The following is an 18,397-nucleotide window of genomic DNA, read 5'->3' as shown; positions in this document are numbered from 1 at the left end:
TGAAGAAGGAAGAACAATCCCAAATGAATAGTCTAACATCACAACTATCAAAAATGGAAAAAGAAGAACAAATGAGGCCTAAAGTAAGCAGAAGGAGGGACATAATAAAGATCAGAGAAGAAATAAACAAAATTGAGAAGAATAAAACAATAGCAAAAATCAACGAAACCAAGAGCTGGTTCTTTGAGAAAATAAACAAAATAGATAAGCCTCTAACCAAACTTATTAAGAGAAAAAGAGAATCAACACAAATCAACATAATCAGAAATGAGAATGGAAAAATCATGACAGAACCCACAGAAATACAAAGAATTATTAAAGACTACTATGAAAACCTATATGCCAACAAGCTGGAAAACCTAGAAGAAATGGACAACTTCCTAGAAAAATACAACCTCCCAAGACTGACAAGGAAGAAACACAAAAGTTAAACAAACCAATTACGAGCAAAGAAATTGAAACGGTAATCAAAAAACTACCCAAGAACAAAACCCCGGGGCCGGACGGATTTACCTCAGAATTTTATCAGACACACAGAGAAGACATAATACCCATTCTCCTTAAAGTGTTCCAAAAAATAGAAGAGGAGGGAATACTCCCAAACTCATTCTATGAAGCCAACATCACCCTAATACCAAAACCAGGCAAAGACCCCGCCAAAAAAGAAAATTACAGACCAATATCCCTGATGAATGTAGATGCAAAAATACTCAATAAAATATTAGCAAACAGAATTCAACAGTATATCAAAAGGATCATACACCATGACCAAGTGGGATTCATCCCAGGGATGCAAGGATGGTACAGCATTCAAAAATCCATCAACATCATCCACCACATCAACAAAAAGAAAGACAAAAACCACATGATCATCTCCATAGATGCTGAACAAGCATTTGACAAAATTCAACATCCATTCATGATAAAAACTCTCAGCAAAATGGGAATAGAGGGCAAGTACCTCAACATAATAAAGGCCATATATGATAAACCCTCAGCCAGCATTATACTGAACAGTGAGAAGCTGAAAGCATTTCCTCTGAGATTGGGAACAAGACAGGGATGCCCACTCTCCCAACTGTTATGTAACATAGTACTGGAGGTCCTAGCCATGGCAATCAGACAAAACAAAGAAATACAAGGAATCCAGATTGGTGAAGAATAAGTTAAACTGTCACTATTTGCAGATGATATGATACTGTACATAAAAAAACCCTAAAGACTCCACTCCAAAACTACTAGAACTGATATCGGAATACAGCAAAGTTGCAGGATACAAAATTAACACACAGAAATCTGTAGCTTTCCTATACACTAACAATGAACCAATAGAAAGAGAAATCAGGAAAACAACTCCATTCACAATTGCATCAAAAAGAATAAAATACCTAGGAATAAACCTAACCAAAGAAGTGAAAGACTTATACTCTGAAAACTACAAGTCACTCTTAAGAGAAATTAAAGGGGACACTAACAAATGGAAACTCATCCCCTGCTCATGGCTAGGAAGAATTAATATCGTCAAAATGGCCATCCTGCCTAAAGCAATGTACAGATTTGATGCAATCCCTATCAAACTACCAGCAACATTCTTCAATGAATTGGAACAAATAATTCAAAAATTTATATGGAAACACCAAAGACCCCGAATAGCCAAAGCAATCCTGAGAAAGAAGAATAAAGTAGGGGGGTAACTTCAAGCTCTACTACAACTTCAAGCTCTACTACAAAGCCATAGTAATCAAGACAATTTGGTACTGGCACAAGAACAGAGCCACAGACCAGTGGAACAGATTAGAGACTCCAGAAATTAACCCAAACATATATGGTCAATTAATATTTGATAAAGGAGCCATGGACATACAATGGCAAAATGACAGTCTCTTCAACAGATGGTGCTGGCAAAACTGGACAGCTACATGTAGGAGAATGAAACTGGACCTTTGTCTAACCCCATATACAAAGGTAAACTCAAAATGGATCAAAGACCTGAATGTAAGTCATGAAACCATTAAACTCGTGGAAAAAAACATAGGCAAAAACCTCTTAGACATAAACATGAGTGACCTCTTCTTGAACATATCTCCCTGGGCAAGGAAAACAACAGCAAAAATGAGCAAGTGGGACTACATTAAGCTGAAAAGCTTCTGTATAGCGAAAGACACCATCAATAGAACAAAAAGGAACCCTACAGTATGGGAGAATATATTTGAAAATGACAGATCCGATAAAGGCTTGACATCCAGAATATATAAAGAGCTCACACGCCTCAACAAACAAAAAAATATAACCCAATTAAAAAATGGGCAGAGGAACTGAACAGACAGTTCTCTAAAAAAGAAATAGATGGCCAACAGACACATGAAAAGATGCTCCACATCGCTAATTATCAGAGAAATGCAAATTAAAACTACAATGAGGTATCACGTCACATCAGTAAGGATAGCTGCCATCCAAAAGACAAAGAACAACAAATGTTGGTGAGGCTGTGGAGAAAGGGGAACCCTCCTACACTGCTGGTGGGAATGTAAATTAGTTCAACCATTGTGGAAAGCAGTATGGAGGTTCATCAAAATACTCAAAACAGACCTACCATTTGACCCAGGAATTCCACTCCTAGGAATTTACCCTAAGAACACAGCAATCAAGTTTGAGAAAGACAGATGCACCCCTATGTTTATTGCAGCACTATTTACAATAGCCAAGAATTGGAAGCAACCTAAATGTCCATCGGTAGATGAATGGATAAAGAAGATGTGGTACATATACACAATGGAATACTACTCAGCCATAAGAAGAGGAAAAAATCCTACCATTTGCAGCAACATGGATGGAGCTGGAGAGTATTATGCTCAGTGAAATAAGCCAAGCGGAGAAAGAGAAATACCAAATGATTTCACTCATCTGAGGAGTATAAAAACAAAGGAAAAACTGAAGGAACAAAACAGCAGCGGAATTACAGAACCCAAAAATGGACTAACAGGTACCAAAGGGAAAGGAACTGGGGAGGATGGGTGGGCAGGGGGGTACAAGGGTGGGGAAGAAGAAGGGGGGTATTAAGATTAGCATGCATGGGGGGGAGGGAGAAAGGGGAGAGAGGTCTCTACAACACAGAGAGAACAAGTAGTGATTCTACATTTTGCTATGCTGATGGACAGTGACCGTAAGGTGGTTTTTAGGGGGGACCTAATATAGGGGAGAGCATAGTAAACATAGTATTCTTCATGTAAGTGTAGATTAAAGATAAAAAAAAAAAAAGAAATAAATAAAAGGGGGATTACTCCTTGATAGGATAAAACAATTGGTAAATCAAAGATTAACACATGCTTTAAATATCCTTAATGTTGATCACTTAAAGGGTGTCAGATGATCAGCTATGGAGGTACTCTTTTCTGATAATATTCCTTTCTCTTAATACAAATAAATAAATAAATAAATAAATAAATAAATAAATAAATAAATAAAAGCAGTTCCTGTGTGCTGACCTCCAATGAGTTCTACACAGTGGCATAGAGGGCATGTCAAAGTGTGGGCAAAGGGTCTCTTTGTTTCTATGCAGAAGATCAAGGCCTAGCTTGGCTACCCAGAAAATGAACTAAGATACGATATGAGGAGGAGCTTCCAGCATCAGCACTCTCTGGAGGACTCATGCCGGGGGATGATCATCTAAAAGCCTCTACAGGGATCCAGGCGATGCTGAGGTTGTGGCTGCGTCCACCCCACCGTTTCCTGGACTTGCCATTGGAATGAGGAGCGAGATGTCTAGGCTGGCAAGTGCATACAGTGAGACAACGAATTTGACCAGATCTGTACTGTTGGAACTCACCAGGAGTTGGGAGGGGTGCAAGTTGTAGCACTCCAAAATCTTATGACTATAGACTATCTACAGTTAAAAGAACATATGGGATGTGAACAGATCCCAGAAATGGGTTGCTTTAATTTGTCTGATTTCTCTCAGACTGTTCAAGTACAGTTGGACAACATCCATCATATCATACACAAATTTTCACAAATGCCTAGGGTGCCTAACTGGTTTTCTTGGCTTCACTGGAGATGGCTGGTAATTGTAGATTTGCTTTGTTTATGTCACCATATTCCTATTATGTTAATATGTGTGCGCAAGTTAGGTAGTAGTTTAAAACCTATACATACTTAAGGTACTCTACAAGAAGATATGTCAAAGAAATAATCAACCCTCCCATGTTTTCTTCCATACGCTACCTCTATAGCTTTTCTTCTTCCTTCCTAATTACAACCCTTAAATAGAATTCGTGCCTCATATCGAATTTACCGAGAAACATAATTTCTCCAGGTGGTAACAATACCTCGAGACAAGTGCTGGGCATAGAAGCCACAGGGCATAAATCTGCAAAGAAGTAAAAAGCTAACCTTTTCAAACAATATGGCTTCTCTCTCACTTACCAACTTTACATTTCCCTGTATGGCCCCGGAAGATGACTGGTTAGCCAGAGACGGGTAAGATTCCTCAAGGGAGGAATAACCTAAGACAGGCACAGTCGCAGGGGGGCCATCAGGTGAGAAATTGGGTAACAACAGTGGTGAAGCTTAGAACCTCACCCCGCCCTGTGCTGAGAGAAAGCTTCTGCATCCACGGATGTTTCATTGCCCTTGTCTAGCTCGGATTAGCACATAGTCTACAGGCACACACCTGATCATCTACAATTGCTCTCTTACAACACTAAACTATGTTTTCTACCTTTATCTTGCATCTACCTACCACTTCAGCAGTTTATTAAAAATAAAAATAATAATAATAATAAAGGGAGAAATGTGGGATCCACATATAAACCAAGTATAAAAATCAAAAGAATATTCATATTTGACCTGATTGTTTATAGTTCATAATGTGTGATCAGAACCGAAAGTTTCTGTGATGAATGCCCTTGTACTGTTCACCATGTAAGAACTTACTCACTATGTAAGAATTCGTTCACTATGTAAGAACTTGTTCATTATGCTTCAGAAGATTGGAGACTGATGAGAACTAGGCTTGAGATGGATTAATGATTGCACATTGAGCATTGACCCCCCTATACAGAATTTTATTGTTGTTAACAACCATTTGATCAATAAATATGAGAGATGCCCTCTCAAAAAAATTAATCAATCAATCAATTAATTAATTAATTAAAGTGGTTTAAAAAATAAAAAATAAAAAGCTAGTATCAGCAGCTAAGGTTGAGGACCAGCCCTCTAAAAGTAATCAAAGAGACTAATGCAATCAGCTTCAATCAATAAAGCCACAACAGTGCAATCTTCATGATGTCATGATACTGTCATAAGACAGTAGAGGGCAGAGTGGACTTAAAATTGTATAGAGATAAACTGCCTTAGATAAGAAATAGCAGGAAGTTAAAAATGTAGTCTTAACTTTGTACTTTGTGGTCGTCTTTTGTCACAAAGTTTTCATTTACTGCTAAACTCCAATTATAGCTTGTATATTGGAATTTACTGGGAACCCTCTTAGTGATCCCTGATAGGTAAGGTCACTATATAATTTGGACACTTTTGAGAGTGCAACAGAATATTATTATTAATTATTCTGCCAGGACAACAAATGTAAATCAGGAGGAATGCCTTAGGCAAACTGGTCTTAGGACATATGGTCACTCTGTGGTTACCATGTCTTTTGTGGGATCCAGGAAAAGAGCTAGAATCTGTAACAAAGCTTTACTAATTAAAGTAACCAGTAGTAAAAAAAAAAAAAAAAAAAAGTCCCTTTGGTAAACTCTCCTCAATTACCCAATACAAGAGTGCCATTGATATTATCTGGAGACCTGTGTAAATAAGTCATAACAATAAAATAATCCATGAAGGTGCATATAGTCCATTTGCTTTCTGTAGTTTCAAATATCTGAAACTCCTTCCAAGCATCCAGATCCATACCATAAACCACAATGTACTTGGCTGTCCACTGACCTGGAATTTTTCTAATCTATCTTTCATTGATCTCTGTTTGGCTTTTCAACCCATAATACATTTGAACTTGACTCTGTTTGGTGATGAACTTTCTGTATTTGTTGACCTTGGCTTTGGAACCATGTGTATTTGCCCTTTGCTTTATTTCTGGACTAGTAAACTGGATGGCAGCCAAGCCAAGCATAAGATGCTCAGCCCAGGCTACCACCTGACCAGGTATGAAGTTAGTGTTTATGCCTCAAAGAATGCTGTTAGATAACTTATAATAAGAGTGTATTTCTAGCCACAAACTTTCTAACACACAAATTCTGCAAACGAATATCCCTTATTTACTGTGATCAGACACTGATTCAAAAGTGAAAAAGGCAAAGACCCTTACAATATAGAGAAAACATACTTGATCTTTTGCAAATGAGGAACATACCACTGCTAATAGAAAAACATAGATATTAAAGTATCTTGTCGCTCTTTGATATTAAAGATAATTCCGATGGACTTTCAAGAAATTATCTTGCTTGCCTTTAGCAGCCAATATTTTTCTAGCATACCTAAGTAAGAGATTTGACCCTTTTCCTGCAACACAAGAAATTCAGACTTTAAACATTTTAGTGGTTGAAAAAAGTCTAAAGTCAAGAATTCATTAAAGAGATACAATATAAAACAAAAAAATATTTCATGAAAGACATTGTTTTGCAAATACCTCACTTTCTGAATTCATCATTTCATTTTCTGAGTTTTCATTTTCTCAGATCTAATTGGCAATTCTTGTCAAAAGAAAACTAATAAAAATGAAGTTGCAACCACTTACCAAACCGTATTTCTATTGTTTACTCTCATTTTAGATATGCTTAAAGCACAATTTATATTTACTCTCATAATATCAAGAGTATCAAAAGAAAAGAAAACATTATACTTGGATATAGGATGAATTTATGACCTTATTAGATGAGCCAAGTGAAATCTTCCATGAGCTGAGCAGAGAAATTCAAGTGCACATCCCAGGAAGAAGTTAGCCCTTTCCAGCCAAAATAACCAAATGTTGGCGGAATGATTATAACCAATCAAAAGGTGGAGTGGGTATCTCCAGTGAGCATTTTATAGCTGCAGCTGACTTAACAAACAAGAAAGAGGGCAGAGCAAAGGGGCTACCTGCTTTTATCTCCTGATGTAAAAGCACTGGTGCAGAAACAGGAATTTAATGTAAAGTGAGAAACTGCTTCCTGGGTCCTCACAGAATTCCTACATGTGACTAGTATAGCACTATATACAAGTAATAATATTGTAATCATAAGGCCAGGTACATAAATAGTACCAGATAGTATTTATTAGTCTTCTGCATGTAAGTGGGGTGTCCTTGGAATTGTCTAAATCCCCCACTTTTAAGAATTTTTATCTAAAATAATCTGGCCATGAGGAAATGAACATGACCATATAGTAGGCCTATCGTTCCCTTGGCTCTGTGACTTAGCTGATTGATACACAGTTTATTTTAAAACTTTTGTTTCTTACAGACTTGTAATCCATATGTTAAAGTCTTCCAAAAGTCAATGAGAGGCACATTCTCAATTTTTCCTAATTTCCTAATCAATTCATCTCAAAATACTAATTCAGCAGAGTGACCCCAAGGGAAGGTTTATCTTATCAAGACTAACAGTTAATATACTATACCAAGGTAAGTGGTATGTTATGACAACAGGTCTTACTAACTTTTAAAAACAAACAAGCAAAACAAAAACAATCAGGAAACCTGAACTTTGCAAATAGTTCCAAATCAGGCCAATATTTCTATAAAAATACAGCTTTTTCTAAATGAGAAAATAGTTATTACTTCTAATTCCAAGTTCCTTCCATTTACCCAATATTTCAAACTATGTCATTGGTTCTGCAATGAGGCAATGCTAATTTTTCCTCACCTATCTGCCTCTAATAACCAGAACAAAGCCCTTGTTCCTGGAGACCTCTAGGATTTAAGCCCCTCTAATTAAGAGAATCATATGCTAATGAGGATGTGCAAAGTGCTTTGCGTTCAATGAAGTACGTTACCAATATTTACTTTGCACCAAGAAATTGTCAAGCTACATCATCATTTGTAAGCACCAAATTATTTGGAAAACCCAACCAAGTCAGCTAAAAATGCATGGGATATGTTTAAGACATACCAAGTGATCATGAACAAGTTACTTCTCTATTCAGACGAGTTTCCTCTGTTAAATGAGGGAACTGGAACAGATGACCTCTACAATCCCATTCAGCCCCAACACATGGTGACTCAGACGCACAAGCTAAGCACAGGAGGGAATACAGAACCATTACAAGGCATAGGATGGGCCTGTACTATATACCCAACAAAATAAGCACAATTCAGTAAAAAAAGAATGGCTGAAAGTCTCCAGAACAACTCAGAAAGGGGCAAGATCAGTGAAGGGTGGAGAAGTTCTATAATTGGATAAGGTTTCTTTGAGGACATGTAACTTGAGTTGAATCCTGAAAAACTGGAAAAATGTGGCTTCGCAGAGAAGAGGTGGGAAAATCTCCCAGATGAAAACAATGGCATAAATACACTCGACAAAGGAAAAGTGAGCACAGCGGTACAAACTGTTTTGTTTCCTAAACAATCTGACCTATTTATTTTAAATTGCATTTATAATAAGCTAAACCACCAATTTAGTTAATTTTTAATATTTTCTAAGATCTTTAAAGTCTTTCATTGTTGAGAGAGAACTGATGATTTACCAATTTGTATAAAATCAGCTTTTCCTTTATAACTAAATGTATCTTAATGTGCATGCCATTCACTATTAAAATGTTATGGCTTACTGTTGACCATTTTGATGGTGATCCTACTGCCTTGAGTGCTAGCTGCATATTCTCCTCCCTGTCCCAAGACCAACAACATTTTATTACTGGTTAATAACAACAATAATTAATGGTTAATAGTATTCCTAAGCTATCATCTAGAGTAATGGCATAGCCAGAAGAAAGGACTTGAAACAGATTTCAAAGTGATGTCCACCTTCCTTTAAAAATAACAATCTATAATGACATATAACATAAGGGAACATCTCTAAATTATAAAATGCAAGATTCAATTTGAAAATATATATTTGCTTTTACAATATACTTGAAATTTAGAAAAACGAAAGTACATCAGATTAAGATATACAGTTAGGCAATGTCTGCTTTACTTATGACGAATGGTACCAAAAATATTTGAATAAATGTAACCTAACCTCCACTCTTGAGCTTGTTAAACACTATCTTTTGGTGCTTAAGCATATTGCTCACATAAATAGGGACAGTTTTCATTTCATAAACTTTTTATAAATATTATAAAGAATTGTAATTTTTTCAAGCCAACTGTTTTAAAAATGCACACTCACCCTGCATTGTTGCTCACTACAGTTAGCCCTTTCACTCCAGTCTTTAGTAAAGCTCCTATAAGATTCTCTGGAATTCCACATAACCCGAAACCTATAAGCCAAAAAGATGAATACTTTTTGAAAAAGGTAACGTTGCTTTATGGAAGTGTATCCTAGTCTTTTCCATAAGAAAGGAAATAGAAAGCATGTTATTAAATCTACTAAGCAAAATACACAGATATATCTCAGCAACTCAATATATGGTTATATTGCTGGATCTAAGTGTTTTGCACCATTTATACTACCAGACATCATTGTCAAATCTTCAAATCATAAGAATAAAGTCAAGTACAACTAGTTAATATAGCTACAAAATATTTAACTTGTACTTCACTACATATTTATTATTGTTCTGCAATGTAATTCAACCCTTATACAGTTACTTTTTCAAGCATGTTTATTTTATATGCTTAAGTAGACTGCAGAATTGGGAGCCTTGACTAGTGGTCTTTGCTTCTTTATATGTTCCACAATTCCTCAAAGGGTATTGGGTTTAAAATGTTCACTCAATGACTGATAGGTTGAATGAATGAATGAATGAACGAGTATGAGTGAGTGAGTGAGTGAGTGAGTGAATGAATGAGGAGACCCAAACATAAGCCCTGATATCTGTGACCAAGACCTAGAAATGCAAAGAAATTTGTAAGAATCGGGCAGTAAGTTTAATGAACGTGAGGCAATGGTTCTTAAAGACATTCCAACCAAGACGAAGCAACAGAACCTGGGGGCCTCAACACCAGACAGGTGCTTGTGTACTCTTTGTCTCACAATGAGGAGTAACAAAAGGAGGGGCTAGGTAAAGGCTGATGAAATCAATGCAAATATTTTAAGTTACACAGAATTCCCAAGGATCTAGGGATTTTTTTCAAAGCTACTAATAATATATCACCATTTAAAGCTTCAGTTTTTCAAAATAATAGAAAAACACAAACAGAGAAAAAGTGAAACACTAAGTGTACACAATAATAAAACATAGCTAATATGCAAAAAATAAAAAGAAACAATAACTAAGTAATAAAATAGTTGGCATTTCTAATCTACATAGCTTTGCCATTGTGATTTCCCTGCTTTGCTAAAAAACATAAGGGTGTTAACATTATGCAAGGAAAACAGTACTATTACTCACCACCAACCAGCAGTGTTGCACCATCAGTGATGTCCTTTACGGCTTCCACTGCATCCGTGTAAAATTTGGTATGTCGATGCGTGCTGGTTGAAAAGTGGCAAACACGTTCCTAAAACATGAAAAAAAAATTTAAATGGGTATCATTATTTTGCACATATAGCAATTTATTCACTTTGTATATATACAAGGATAATTCACTATCTGATCTTGGAAAGAGTGGCGGTAAAAGTAGTTCATCTTAAAAGTGGGATGGAAATAGTCGATCCACAGATTATCAGAGTAATTCCCTGGTGATCATGACCAATGTTTTCTATTGTGTAAGGAAAATCTCTGTCATTTGTGGCCATCCGAAAGAGTGAAAATGGTCCATATCCAGGAACAGATATTCACAATAAAAGTGTCATCAAGCATCAATTTCTGAAAGCAACCTAACCTTCCATCAATCAACAAATATTCACGGAAAACTACCATGTGCCAAGGACTGTGCTGTTTATGTCAATCTAGTGAGTTTTCAGATACGACTACTTCTCTGGAGGAAGTTATGTACAGCATAACCAATACTACAAATACTACAGAATTAGAACTGAGCGCTTGATCCAGTCTTGGGTCAAAGAAGGCTTCCTCAAGGGACAAATAAAGAACAGCACACAAAAAGGCCCATTCGCCTATGGGGCTTGGAGTTATGGTTGTAGAAAACTATTACCTACAAGGGACACATGGAAAGTCTTATCACAGTGTACTACTTGTGCAAACAGGTTATCTAGTGAGCATTCAAGATCAATTTTAAACTGTTTTCCTCTTTATACTTCATCCACAATATGGACAGGAGAAAATTAGAGAATTGTTTGTGTTGCAATTAATCACTCATACTCAACATCACCTTTCCTCTATTCTTATTACAAATCCAATCTAAAAAGAGAATGAGTAGTGAGAATGGTACTTGACTCCTGATACCTGCCATCTTAACAAGCCCATACCCACTGCCTATCAGTCTCCCAGATATCCAGATGGTTTCAAGGTAAGAGCATAAATGAGTTTCTATCATTTCTTCCTCTAAAAACTCTTTTCATTGAAAGTGTCAATTAGCACAAAAGTTGATTTAAGAGAACTAGACTGAAAGTCAAATGAGATCCAGAGGTAGAGGTTATACAGAGGACTTTTGCCCCTTTAAATTTCAACCATGGTCAAGGTCAGGTGAGGAGGGTGGAATACCCTGGCCCCCTGCCCAAACACAGGAAATAAGTGGAATTATAACAATCTATTCGATTCTCTTTTAAAAAAACATGTACACACATAAGTATATTTTTAATCTGGGAAATTAGTTTGATAGCCTGAATTAAGTCAACAGATGAGTCATTTACAAAGTTGAGGATATGTCCTCAAAAGAGAAAAGAGAAAAATACAGTTATCTAATCCAACAATTCATTTTATAGGTCAAGTTCTGAAGTTTGGCAAGATCTTGTAATTTACACAACACTGTTAAAGCAAGACCAGATCCCAGTGTTTTTTTAAAAGTCCTTCATCTTATTATACTTCTAATTCATTATTTATATACAACAAAGATTTATGAGAGTCTTATTTTTTCATGAAGAACTTTGCTGTCATTACCTTCACTCTGAAGTCATTATACTATACACCTCAACCCTACATGGTATTATATGTTGATTATATCTCAATAAAATTGGAAAAATAAAAGATGCAAGAAACTGAAATAAATAAACAAACAATATCTTATTGTTTAAAAAAAAAGGTGAAGAGTCAAGACCTTAGTCACCTGATCTATTTTTCCAGATGGGAAACATGAATCCTATAGAGAGGAAGTCAGAAGAAAACTCATTTCTCCTATAGAACCAGAGAGAATTAGATTCATGAAAACAAACAGAAGCATATAAGAACATACTTGTCATGATTTCCATTCCTTTTGTTCAGCTGATAATTATGACTTCATTACATAGTCAGAAATTACTGAGAACCTTGCCTTATACCCCCTAAAAATACCTCAGAAGTATTTTAGAAAACACCCAAGTGTTTGACACTTATCCAGATACTAAAGTAAAAAGCAATTAACAGTGACTCATGTTTTTAGGGAATGTGAGTAGGGCTCAAGGTAATGAAGAATTCACAGGCACTGTAATTTTCATTTCTCATACATTCAGGTAACAATATTTGACAACTATTATATGTATATTTGTTATATTGAGATTTCATAGCTGTTTACTGAGAAACCAATAATGTGCCATAATGGGTCACACACTCCAGTAATCTTGGAGTTAAAAATACCCTTGTTTCAAATTCCAGTTCAGCCACAACTGTATGAAACTGAGAAAATTACATAATCTGACTTTTTTTTTGGCAGTGGGGACGGGGTGATTTTCAGTTTACAAAAGGATGGTGATTATTTGCCAAGGATGCAGTAAGATTTAAGTAACGATGTGTACAGAAGCACTCCGCCCTATGTCCGGACTGCGAAAGTTACCCAGGGGGATGTTGGCTTCCTCTGGGAAAAATGCAACCTCCCTCTTCCCCATTTCCCACCAGTAACATTAACTTGTCAGTGACTGGAGAGTAGTTTTAATTTTTAACCTCCCCATTGTATCCTACATAAACACACATGCACATATAACTGAATCTATAAATAATGTTTTTTTAGCATGTTCCATATTGTGGCAAATTAATCCATGCCATCATTGTTCAGGGTTTAAAAAAAATGGGTTCTAGCTTTAAGATTACTTTCATATACTTATTTTATTTGCAATCAAGTTTGCCAGTCTAAGTGTTCAAAGACTGTTGAGCAATCTAGCAGTCTGAGTCCAGACAGTGGGTGAAGACAGAGCAGGATGTCGGAAGCCAATTGCACGAGCATTGTTTACTGCACATCTTCAGGGCCTGGAGCCCAGAGAGCTGCTGCTTGGAGCCTGGGAGGCAGCGCCCAAGGAAGCCTTTGGGCCTGTTCTCTCAATGGGCTTCTTTCCTGCCCAAATTCTCTCCCACATTCTCTGCCTCTGGGAGTCAAGGAATATCCACTGCTGACACCTCCTAAGATTAGGCAGGCAGGTGGGGAAAAGTATGTCTCTAATAACATCTACCTTCTTTTTCTAAGGTAACTTAATTCAAAGCGGAGCCCTCAACTGTTCAAAATTGACCTCTACCTCTGATAACATTTTAAGTACTAAAATGATGACGTTCAAAGAGCCAAACACCACCTGCTACAAAAATTAATACATAAGCAAATAGCCTTCAAGTTTCCAGAGGTTACCCAAAAGGATGAAGAGTAACGAATTGTACCAGCTTCAACATTTACTTATTCTGGGGATAGTTTTGTTCACTAAGATTTCCCTTTGCACTCACCTAATTTATCTCATTTTGTTTTTCCATTCTCCTACCTTCTGCAAAATTCCATTTTATGTTGCCACTAATTTCTGCTATTACCATTAGGGGAGGGATATAATAATGATTTCAGTATTGAAGTATAAGAAATACTCAAAATTCTTACACTGCAAAATTTTTCTAGTGAATTTGTTTCTCCCTTTAAAATCCTTCCCGTCTTCACCCTTTGTCCTCTACTTCAAATTCTTATGCATAACTTTTGAGTTCTGGTTCCACTATTGAGCCTAAATTATATCTTATGACTTCCTAGACTAGAATCTCCTTTCTTTCTAATCACTTCTACCATTATTTCTTTCACCTAAATTTCTCTTTACCCATCATTTAACTCTCCATAACTTAATGAAAATTCACTTCATTTTGAAGATCTTTCAGGGAAAAATCCATGAAGCATACTGCTTTTTTATATATTTAAATAAATCTTATCTTAATACATGGAACTGTACACTCAGGTAAAATTTACCATGTCACCTTACAGTTAAATTAAATCAGAACACAAGAAGATTGATTCTGCCCACTTCAGTATCAAAATTTGATAAACAAAAGTGGGAAGGGGAGGCCAAATGGGAAGAGGTGAAGAGAACCATTTTTGGAAGAAAAGGCAGTAACATGCAGGTGGCTGAAACACTTGCAGAATTATTGCAAAAAGGATGTGGCAACACAGCCAACAGGAGGTGGTGAGGTGTGTTGAAATGCTTTAGCTGTCCAGCATTGGACAGTGTTTACCAAAGGTAAAATGTTCATCTTGAACTAAATTCTACCAGTTAAGCACTCAAGATGAATAGATCACAAGGAGCCCGTGGAGAGTTACAGATACTAGGCAATCCTCTATAGCAGTAGCACACTTTATTTTTGCAGAAACATACATATTCTGTTCTAACCTTGAAGGGATATCCAGCACTCTGAAGGAGCACAGATGAAGGATAAATGCATTTTGTTTCACGGATGAAAAAATTTGAAGAGTTGTCAAGTTAAAATAGCAATGAGGATGGGTAATCCAGAATGGGAGAGCTGCCTGCATGAAAACACAGAGATGTAAAAAGGTTTGCTGTGTTCAGGGAAAAGCAGGATTAGGTTCCACTGGGAGACGCTCATGAAAAACAGATTGGAGAGACTCACACAGGTTGTAAAAAGCCTTAAAGACCACATTAGAGTTTCTGCTTCATCCTTCGATGAGCAAAGGATAGCAAAGCTTTTGAAACAGATATCACAACTCTCACACGAGAGCCTGAAGTAGGAGGTGGCAAGGGAACCCATTCTTTCATTCACTTATCTATTTTTCAGAAAAATATCCATGTTATATCAAATACTCTAAATGCATGGGCTACAGAAAACAAACAAAAGTACACATCAGAGCAGGCATGGTCTCTGCTCTGATGAAATTTACAAACTAGTAAGGATAGTAGTCCCTAAACAATTACAATAATTTTAAATACAACTGGAATATTCAATTAGAGAGCTACCATAAAGAAATAGATGGTTGCTGGGAATTTGTGCTAAGCACAACCCTGATGGGCATTTCAGAAAAAAGTGCAAACATGACCCGTGATAACATCAGAGGTGGAGAAAGGAGGAGAGGGAAGAATGGTTCCAAGATTTCTAGTTCACACACTGGATGGATACTGGTGCAGTTAACCACAATGAAAGCAACAAACAAGAAAACAAGGGAGAGAAAAGCCACGTTGTGGCTTCATTCCGGGTTAGAAAGAGTTTGAAGTGCTGAGTGACATTCAGGTAGAGGTGACAGAAGCTGTACCAAAAGGACTGCAGTGCAGGAGTCTGGGTTAGAGACAGATCTGGAAAAAGATAGCGGCAAGAAAGAGAGGTAGGTAAAGTATTACTGGTAGTTTCATGAGTTTTCCCAGTAATAATTTTCCACAGGAAATGGAAAATAGTACTAAATGCTCCCTCCAAAATAGTTTGGGGGAAAGGAAGATACCTTCAGAGAGTCTATTCTAACCTAAATCCTGTCAGTGGCTCTGACAGGTCAGTCCTTAGACCGACAGCATTAATGTTACCTGCAAACTCATTAATGCAACGCCTGGGGCTCCACCCAGGAAACCCTGGTAGTGAATACAGCAATCTGTTTTAATAAAGCCTCCAGGTAATTCTATGCACACTCAAGTTTGAGACTTACCTAGTATTAAACAAACAAATCCTATCTCGTTTTACCTGTTATGTTTGTCAGAACAATTATCAAGGTTACTGCCTAAGTTTGCCCACACAGTACTCTCATCCATGTATTAAATGTGTATTAAGTGTCTGCTCTATACTGGGTAGTGTGTAATGTTAAGACTGATGGAAAATAAACCATACAATGTGGTCCCAGCCAACAAATTTTCATCTAGTTAAGAAGGCAAGGCACACATTAGAAAAGTTAAGCAAGTACACTGCTACAGTTTAACTGAAGTAGGAAGTGAGAAAGCATCTAAGAGTTAAATAAGCAGCAAGGACACGAAGTGCCAAGAGTGCAGGTTGCACTGAAAGGCAGGAGTTGGAACTCTGATGATCAAACCTGAAAGGCGAAAGCTTAAAACTTGTTACCATCTTTCAATGGTACAGCAAAACCCGTAATTTGTAGCTCTGCCACCTAAGAGGTTTGGTGGGCTTTGGAAAAGGAATATATGCATAAGGAGGGAAAGTGAGTAAATTACATTTGGGCAAATAAGTAACTGCCCAAACAAAGCCTGTTACTGACTTTAACCCAAGGGTATCTCCGTTTCCGGGTTTGCATTAGTTTTCAGCACCCGCAGCAATCTGAAAGTCAAGTTCCCTTTTAACAATGTTTTACATATCAAAGCTAGTTGCAATTATCAAAATGCTCACCAAGTGGCATTTATTAGTAAAATGTACCATTCTAAACCATCCGCTAGCACTAAGGGCTAGGCTGCCCGTGTTCACTGCCCTCAGAGACTATGGGAAAGAGAACAGAGTAATGGGGTGGGGCAGGAGCTCGAGGACGCTTTCGAGCTCAGAACGGTTATTCAACACGCTACTAAGTAAAAACAACTCTTTCGTTTTCCCTTCCAAGAAGAGGCTTCCAAGTTTCCATGAAAGGAGGTACAGAGGTAAGCCACCCTCCTGGACGTAGCGCTGTGGTCCAGTACCTCGTATAGGAGGGCTCTGGACAGGAACCCCACCTCAGTGCGGGCTTACGGGCGGGGTCAGAGCACGGGACAACACACCACAGTAACCAGCTATCGCAACGCGGGTGCCTCTGGCGAGCACTCTGTGGAGAGTTGGCCGTGAATGGCCGGAACAAGGTTTCCAAAGGGCTTTGAAAACGGAAATCCTCTAACTCCAATTCCCCAAAGGGCCTCGGGAGAAGGGTCGCCCGCGCCCAAAGACCAGGCGAGAAGCACGACCTAGCTTCGATGGGCTTCTCCGCTTGCCGGAGAGGGTGCCAGGGCGAACGCTCCACTCCGTGGTCCCTTTTCCACCGCCGCGCGGCCGCACAGCCATAAAAGGGACGGAACGGGGGCGCGGCGCTCCACCCACGCGGCGTCCAGCATCCGCCCCCTTGGCGGTGAACTCACGCGGATCGGTGGCTAACCGGCCCTGCGCCCAGGGCCCCTAGAAGCGCCCCCGCCCCGAGAGCCCCAATGCGGGGCGCACCCCTTCCCCTCCGTAAACCCGCGCGCCCTCCTCGCCCCGTTCCGGCAGCCAGAGCCTCTCCCAGGAGGCTGCCGGCGAGGCGGAGATGGCGCCGGGAAGATGCGAGCGAGCCCCGAAGGCCAAGGCAGTGCCAGGGCGCTCCTTGGCCTCTTCTGGCCCCGTCGGGGAAGCGGATGCAAAACTAGCAAAGGCAGTCATCGAAGCAGAGCGGGGTTGCCCCGGGTCCGGCGCCCCAGAGGCCAGCTCCCGGGCTGGAGCAAGGGTGCGGACAGCGGAGGAAACGCGGGCACTGCCGCGTCCTTCTCTTCGCCCGCACTTTACCTTGGCCCAGGCGCCCCCCGACCCGCGGGCGGAGGCACAGAGCCGCTGCCAGGAGGAGAGGAGTTTGAGAGCCGCCATGTTCGCTCGGGGGGCGGGAGGAGGCGGCGGGCTGCGCGCGCGAGGGAGTGTGGCCGAGTGTGCAGCCTGGGCGCCCGCGTCCGCGGGAGGGGACGGGGGAGAGGGGCTGCGGACGCGACGGGGAGGGCTGGAGGCTTGGCCGCGCGTCTGTGACGTCCTCGGGGCCTCCCGCGCGGCACGCCCGCGGCCCTTGAGGCTGCAGGTTCGCGGAGCAGCGAGGCTAGGAGGGGCCCGGGCCGCGCGTAGGTCTCGCGCAGCCGGGACGGATCTCGGGGGAAGAACGTCCCCCGTGGCGGCCGGGTGCTTTCCCCGTCCGGCGTGCCCTTGCCGCCGCAGCCCCCTGTCGGCCCTTCGACTTATCCCAAGGTCGGGGATAAGCCTTTATCTCGTGTTCCCGCGGTGCAGGGAGTCTCTCGCGGACTTCGTTGCTTGTCTAAGGCAGGAGTGTGGGCTGCAAAGGGATTGCCCCCCTACTTCTCTTCCCGAGCCTGGACAGCGTCCCATTTCTTCCATT

The 18,397-nt window shown here is 39.5% G+C and overlaps 1 protein-coding gene across 2 annotated transcripts in view; it reads right to left on the bottom strand.

The window, feature by feature from the left end:
* Nucleotides 1-18,180, bottom strand: part of OXCT1 (3-oxoacid CoA-transferase 1) — a 164,186-nt gene extending 146,006 nt beyond the window's left edge. Inside the window, exons 1-3 of one of the 2 annotated variants that reach the window (XM_037023579.2) lie at nt 17,806-18,180; nt 10,486-10,594; nt 9,321-9,411 (exon numbers count right to left, since the gene is read on the bottom strand). In XM_037023579.2, coding sequence (XP_036879474.1) covers nt 9,321-9,411; nt 10,486-10,594; nt 17,806-17,883 — 278 coding nt within the window. In that variant the 5' untranslated portion in view covers nt 17,884-18,180. Of the gene's footprint in view, nt 1-9,320; nt 9,412-10,485; nt 10,595-17,234; nt 17,255-17,805 lie in introns of those variants that run through there. The other variant, XM_037023580.2, reaches the window with a different exon arrangement.
* Nucleotides 18,181-18,397: the final 217 nt, after the last annotated feature.

The sequence above is a fragment of the Manis javanica genome, chromosome 1 (assembly GCF_040802235.1).
Source record: "Manis javanica isolate MJ-LG chromosome 1, MJ_LKY, whole genome shotgun sequence".
Taxonomy (NCBI): domain Eukaryota; kingdom Metazoa; phylum Chordata; class Mammalia; order Pholidota; family Manidae; genus Manis; species Manis javanica.
Note: the sequence above shows the minus strand (reverse complement) of the source record. Positions and strands in the feature narration are given on the sequence as shown.